Source organism: Anthonomus grandis, chromosome 22, assembly GCF_022605725.1.
Source record: "Anthonomus grandis grandis chromosome 22, icAntGran1.3, whole genome shotgun sequence".
Classification (NCBI taxonomy): Eukaryota; Metazoa; Arthropoda; class Insecta; order Coleoptera; family Curculionidae; genus Anthonomus; species Anthonomus grandis.
The window spans coordinates 30,650,488-30,658,228 of record NC_065567.1 but is presented as its reverse complement, the minus strand read 5'-3'; the positions used below and the strand labels follow the sequence as shown (position 1 = coordinate 30,658,228).

The window sequence follows — 7,741 nt, the reverse complement described above, 5'->3', positions numbered from 1 at the left end:
ATTTTTGATTAATTTTTTGGACATGTCCTTGTCCAGCTTTTAACGATTTAAAATTAATTACAATTTTACCAATAATGTCGAAGTTTTTTAAAAAGGTTTTATGCAACCTGCTGACTGAGTATTATAATGTTAATAAGATTCTTTCAAAAACTGAAGGAAGAGAAAGTATACTCAAAGTCAAAGTCTATGAAAAGGTTACGCTTTTCGCCGCATTAGGGCATCATCAGACCTCATCTAAATACAAAAACTACACTCTGACTCTCACTAACATAAATAAAAAAAAACCTTTTAATAGACGCTTGATTTATGAGTATACTTTCTCTTCCTTTAGTCACATGTCTAAGTCTCTTTGATGATTATTTTGAATTCTTTTAAGAAGTCACTGTGGGTTTCGAAAGGCCTTAAGTACGTAGAAAGAGTAAGCAAATATTAAACCGTCCTTACTTTAAAATATAAACTAGAAATGAAAATAGACAGGAACAAATTATGAGGAGAAGATCATATGGAAAAGTTGGTTTCTCTGGATAATATTATCTTGGTGGTTACGCATGAAAAATGACTTAAAAACAAATTCTGCGCATATTTTATGGATGCCACCCTGAATGTAAATTGGAGCAACTTGTTTGTTTAATATATTACCATTTCTCAATTCAACCTGTGGAGCCTCCATTGTCTTACTCCCCTCCTTAAGATTATTTCCTGTTTGTTAAAGAAAGGCTGATTGAATTTCTCAAGGAATGTCACTTTCAGTTGCCGTTAAGGTTTCTCTCCAATTTTCCTTTATTCAAATGGGTTTGATTTTATTACGACTTCCCCCTGTCATCGCCATATCTGCATAGGACGTGTTTCGCTGCTGCTAACTCATTTTTTTTTCCCTATATTTATTTCATAAAGTTTTTGGCAGCTTTGGCGCGCTTTGCCTTTTTGGATTTTATAAACGAGTTTCGTGAGAAAATATAAAACGAATCATCTACTAGAGAACCATTTGAGAGGACGGTTTAATGCAAAAACGCTTTTGTTCGATGCCTACAATTAATCAACCAAATTATAAAATTACCTTCGGGTCGTATTATTTCGTAATATAATTTCTACTTTTGATATATGTGCAGTCCGAAACAAGATGTTAACATTATCGCCCCGTGTACTTCATTAATATCCCTGACGTACAATGGCCGTCGGCGCCCCCTACTGTCTTGAGACGGAGTCAGTTGGCAGCTGAGCCCAAAAACTTCCCGGGAGGTCAATTTCTTATATCCGACCCAAAGGAACTGTGTCAATTAAGAGGTTTATTGAGTCCAAATTAAACTTGAAGGGGTTTGTTATGTTGTTGATTTGTTTTCACATATACAGGGTGATTCAAAAGTAAGCGGCATCCTTTCAGGGGCGTAATCCTTGTATGAAAATAAGGCAAACAGTTCATATTAATATGGGTTCGAAATTGCTTCCTAAGGGAGCTACGCCCCTTTGAATAGGACCCCTTGAAGACAATTTTTTCTCTATAACTTTAAAACCCTTTAGAATTAAATTTTGAAAATTGGTGTACTGAATAAAATTTAAAAATTTGAATTTAGAATTGTTTCGATATGACTCGGCACACCATAAACATCGACGGAGAAAATCTTTATTTCCTCCAGAGTAAATTCCATAGGTCGGTGAAGGAAAAGAAAAGGCCTGTTGACTTTATATATTTTAATTAATATATATATTCTAGATTATTCAACAGCCTATGTACAATGCCTTAAACTATAACAACACCTATGATTATCTTTGATTATAAATAGGATATACAAATAAACGAGACTAATTTAAAGAGAGAGAAATTAATGAGCGTTGCTTGACGAGAGTTGGAGAGAAGAATTATTAAGTTCGGAGATCTAAACTGAGAGAGAGTCGTAAAGAGAATGCTTTTATGTTATTTTACATTTTTGTCAACCTCTTAAAAAGCAGGTATATTTCCCACCCAAGGGTTGCGTGCCTTTCTCTGTTTCCAAGAATTTTGATATTTTCAAGAGAGCCAGATGAGAAATTCGAACATGTGCGACACACTTGAAATAACGATAAGGCACAAAACCTTTTAAAAGGAAAGAAATAAAAATGGTTCAATTGATATTTGAACATACACCCCGGCCTTGAAGGCTCTGCCTTCAATAAGCGGAAACTAATTAACTTATTGTTACTTAACGAGTTTTATAAAGAGCTAGAACTAAAATTAGTATATACATAAATCTTTATACATAAATACCTAAAACTTTAAATGTATACCAAAGACTTTAACTTATATACGTAAATTTCTAAAATATAACTGCCTAGGTAACTTTAATTAAATTCAATCTTCGAGTTGAGGTAATGGGCATAATTTAGTTATGTTTCTGACGTAAATACCCTTGCTTGTTTTTATCTTAGTTAGTCTAACGTGCCCATCCTTGCTCGGGATAACCTCTAGAACCCTGGCTAATGGCCATTCTAAAGGTCGTGTGTTATTTTCCTTTAGAAGAACAACCTCATTGACCTTAATATTGCGTTTCTTGGACAACCATTTAGGCCTGTTCTGCAAATTATTAAGGTATTCCTTGATCCACCGTTTCCAAAATAATTGTTGTATTTGAATACATTTTTGCCAACGATCCAACCGATTTTTTGAAATATTGCAGTGATCACGATCGGGGTATGAAGTGAGTGGTGCACCTATTAAAAAGTGACCTGGAGTCAAGCAATTTAAGTCAGAGGGGTCATCGGATAAGGGCTGAAGCGGTCTGGAATTTAAAATAGCCTCAATTTGAGTCAAAATAGTGGCAAATTCTTCAAAAGTAAGCTGCTGATCACCGATTACACGTTTAATATGGTGTTTAGTGCTTTTAATTGCAGCTTCCCATAAGCCGCCCCAATGAGGAGATTGTGGGGGACTAAATTTCCATTGAATTTCATAACTAGAGGAAAAATTATGGATGTCATTTTGAGTTGCTTTGGAGGACAACATCGAATAAAGTTCTCTAATTTGATTATTAGCACCTAAGAAATTGGTTCCATGATCGCTGAAAATTGTGGTAGGGAGACCTCTTCTAGCAATAAAACGTTTTAGACATGCCAAAAATGCCTGAGTCGAAAGGCTTGAGACTAGTTCGATGTGAACAGCCTTGGTTGCCATGCATACAAATAAGGCAATATATCCTTTTTCAACTTTAGCGCGCCTTAAATTCGATGCCTTTATAAAAAAGGGTCCACCAAAGTCCACACCTACTTTAGAGAATGGTCGAGAGGGTACAACTCTTTCCTTGGGCAAATCTGACATAATTTGTTGAAAGGTCCGTGCTTTAAATTTAAAACAATTTAAACAGTTGATAGAAATCTTCTTAATTTCTCTTAGGCCGTTAAGAGGCCAGTATCGAAGGCGAATATTTGATAAAAGTGTTTGGGGACCTACGTGTCCCAGTCTGAGATGTTCCTTTTGTAACAAAAGGTTAACTACCTTATTATTAGAGGGCAATAAAATAGGGTATTTATGATCATAGGGTATCAGTGCTTGTGATAATCTACCTCCGACACGGATTAGGTTGTCTGAATCAATGAATGGATTTAATTTTAAAATTTGTTTGTTAGCAATTTTAACGTTGGGTGATTTAGAGAGGTGGAGGAATATGGTTGAGAATGCCTGGCTTTGTATTGATTTGAGAATAAGAAGTTCTGCCTTTTTAAGCTCGTCTAAGGAAAGAGGACCGGCTCGTTTAATTACCTGAGCCCTAATATTATGTACAAATCGTAAAATGTAAGCTAATGTTCGTTGTAGCCTTGTATACTTTGAAAACCTTTTGAAAAGTAACTCCCAAAAATTATTTATTGATGTAAGTAAAACTGTGTTGACCTTTTTGGTTTCTTCTGCGGTTGTGGAGTTCTTAAAATCAAACAGATTTAAATTTACTTCGGGGTATTGTAAGAATTGTGGCCCGTGCCACCAGACGCTCGAGTTTATGAGCTCGTCAGGTTTTAAACCCCTAGACAGGTAGTCTGCCGGGTTGTCTTTTGATTTTATATGACGCCACTTCCAATCTTGAGATAATGACTGTATTTGTGATATTCGATTGGCAATAAAGACGTTGAAGCGAGAGGGCTGGCTATTTAACCAGCATAAGACGATTTCAGAGTCAGTCCAGAGATTAACTGATTGAAACGAAAAACGGTTTTCAAGGATAGAGAGAATTCGAGCAGTTAAATTTGCGAGTAGTAAGGCTCCACAAAGTTCCAATCTGGGTATAGTTAACTCCTTTATTGGGGCAATTCGACTTTTAGATGTTATGAGGTGGCATGACACGGTATTGTCAGGATAGAAGGCTCGGATGTACAAACATGCACCGTATGCCTTCCGGCTTGCATCGGAAAATCCGTGTATTTCGCAAAACCTGAAGTCTCTGCTGAAGAGAATATATCGAGGAATTTTTAAAGAGTTAAGCTTTGAAATAGTTTGAAAATAATCCGTACAGTCGTTTAACATGGTACCTGTAATTGGGTCGTCCCAACCATGTTTTAATTTCCATATTTCTTGCATAATGATTTTTGCGATTACGATAACTGGTCCTATTAAACCCAAGGGGTCAAACATTTGAGCTATGTTTGAGAGAACTAACCGTTTAGTAAGAATTTGCTGTATAGAAATTGTCGGCACATTTATATAAAACATGTCCAACTCAGAATTCCATCGATTGCCTAAAACTTTATTGGAGATTCCTTCTATCTTAATATTGTAATCTTTGCTTAGTTGAGGAGGGGTAAGAGATAATTTAATTTTTTCTAAAAATACACTGGAGTTAGAACACCATTTATGCAAATTAAAATGACCCAATTTGCATAATTCAATAAGTTCAAAATAAAGTGCGACTAAATCATCAATTGAGTTTTGTCCGCAGAGAATATCATCCACGTAACATTGAGAAAGGATTGCTGCAGAAGCGAGAGGATATTTTGATTTATGTGTGAGTGCCAATTCTTTAAGCACACGTGTAGCTAAATAGGGAGCACAGTTAGTTCCGTAAGTGACTGTTAATAACTCAATGCATTGTAATTTAGAAGCAGGGGATTCTCGCCAAAGAATATTTTGAAGATAAGTTTGATTTGGGTTTACTCGGATTTGTCGGTACATTTTTTCTATATCAGCGGTAAGCACATATTTAAAACTTCTGAACCGCAAAAGAATGTCAAAGAGTTCCGGTTGAACAGTCATGCCTTTGTGCATGACGTCATTTAGAGACAACCCCGTGGAAGTTTTCATAGAACCATCAAACACAACACGTAATTTCGTAGTTTGACTACTTTCACGGAGTACGCAGTGATGGGGTAAAAAATATTTATTCTCTAGCTTTTCGTTTTTTAAAGAGAGGGGGACTACACGGGCATGATTCAAGGAAATGTATTCATCTATAAAGGCTTTATACTGAGTGTGAAGGGCTGCATCTTTTTCAAGGCGTTTTTCTAAATTAAAAAATCTCTTTTTTGCGAGATAAAATGATTCACCAAGCATAAAGTGTTCCCTGGGAGTTTTAAGAGGCAGATTTACTTGAAATGAATGATCAGTCAACACGATCGTGTTATTGCAAAAATTACTTTCTACTGCTAATTCTTCTGGGGTCACTTGCATGCCTACAGGATTTGAAAAATTTTCTATTGACCAGAATTTTTCCAGGAGGTAATCTAATCGGGGTTCCTCATTCTGTCCTTGGACAAGAAAACAACTATTATTAGCGTGGGGTCTATTAAAAATGGCATGAGAGGGGATTAGGCCCGAAATAAGATAACCAAAATGAGTACCAACTAATGTAAGAGATTGTTCATTGACTGGAACAATGTGTCCGGAGAGAATTTTGTAATAGACATCGGCTCCAAGCAACATATCTATACAAGAGGGTCTGTTAAATGTGGGATCTGCAAGTTCAATAGAGGGGGGAATTTGCAGCATGTTTTTATTTATTCGATAATGAGGGGATAATTCGGTAATTTTATTTAATATACAACAATTTACATTCATGGAGAAGGGACTGAGTGTTGAGGATATTTTTAGAGATATTACCTTATTTGAGTGCTCGACGTTTCCTCCAATACCTGAAATCTGAACATTTTGAATATCAGGGGTTAGTTGCAGCCTGCCTAATAATGACTCTGTCATTATTGATATGGTACTGCCAGGATCGATAATCGCCCTTGCAGGGACGCTCTGACCATTTTTAGCGAGTATATTTACAAGAGCTGTGGCCAATAAGACTTCATTATCATCGTGGGCAAATACTGCAAGGCTTGTTTGATTGTTGGTCGCGCTAGCGTCTTGTTGCTGGTGATTTCTGGAGGGACCACTTGAGGGGTTGGCGCTACAACTGGGTTGAACATCATTACGTTGTTCATAGGGTGAGCATGAAACTTGCGGGTTAGGAGTATCGTTATAGTTTCGTTGTGAATTGCCAGGATGTCGCCAATCAGAGCCAGAACTCTGTGGCGTGGGAGAATGTAAAAGAGAGTGATGTTTTTTCCCACAACTTGAGCAAGCTAACTGAGAACTGCAGTCACGTACATGATGTTTTGAACCCAAACAATTAACACATAACTTGTTTTGATAAACAAAATCAGATTTTTGCCTTAAGGGTAGGTCTCTAAATTTCATGCAGGTATAAATTTTGTGAAAGGAATTATTGCAAAAACTACATCTTTTAAACCTTAATTGAGAATTATTGTTTTGACTTTGAGTACGGCCCTGTTCACGATTATTGTCTTGTACAAGATGAGTATATCGATGAATTTTAGGCTGAGATGATGTATTTCTCTCTAGGGGTGGACCGTTATAAAGAGGTGAGGCCTTTTTAGCCAAAGGTTCTGAGAGATTTTCTAAAACAGAGCACCGGCATTCGAGAAAGGTGAGCAAATCGTCTAGCTTAGGAAAGGTAGCCGATTGACTATTGGATGTTTGCATTTCTCTATCAGAGATGTATGCTTTACGGGTACCAAAATCTAATTTTTGTGAGAATAAATAAATAAGCATTAGATCCCAATGTTCGACTGGAATTGCTAAATTTTTAAGAGAGTCTATATTTTGTTTAATTTGTACTATAAAATCACGCACGGTTTGGGCGTTTACCTTAGTTAAACTAGGAATTTCAACTAAGTTTTTAATGTGAGCAAATATAATTGATAACTGATTATCATATCGTTGTTTAAGAGTGTCAATAGCAATTTCTAAGTTACAATCAGTTAATTGCAAGGTTTCGATTAAGTGTAGAGGTTCGCCTTTTAAATATGATTTTAGGTAAATTAATTTTTCTATGTTTGTGAGCATATGATTGTTTACTATAAGAGTGTTAAAGAGTTGATAAAAAGCATTCCATTTTGTGAGCTCTCCACAAAACTGAGGTATACTCAGCTGCGGCAAATTGACATTAGGTTTTAGCGTTAGAGTTTCATTAGGAACTGTTTGTCCACGATTTTGAGTAAAACAAAGAGACTTAATTTTTGTCTTCAACTTCGCCAAACAAGAGTAATATTTGTCGTCGACGCTATCTTTATCTTCATTAGTTGAATCAATAATTTCTATTTTCATTTGAACGTCTTCATATTTATTAAAGGCTTGAGTTAAACTATCTAGTCTGACTTCAAATTCCATGTAATTGGTCTCTGTGTCGACTGATTTATTATACCAGTTAATAATTTTGGTTATTTTTCCTTTATATATTCCGCGTTCTTTAACTAAGGCCTCTAATTGTTCAGTCAT

At 36.0% G+C, this 7,741-nt stretch overlaps 1 protein-coding gene across 1 annotated transcript; it reads right to left on the bottom strand.

Moving 5' to 3' along the window:
* Positions 1-2,326: 2,326 nt before the first annotated feature.
* Positions 2,327-7,741, bottom strand: LOC126748451 (uncharacterized). The gene has a single exon (XM_050457706.1). The coding sequence runs from the start codon at positions 7,739-7,741 to the stop codon at positions 2,327-2,329; it is 5,415 nt and encodes a 1,804-aa protein (XP_050313663.1).

Excerpts from the sequence above, each read along its gene's own strand:
- LOC126748451 (XM_050457706.1), bottom strand. The coding sequence starts at position 7,741 with ATGACTGAACAATTAGAGGCCTTAGTTAAAGAACGCGGAATATATAAA.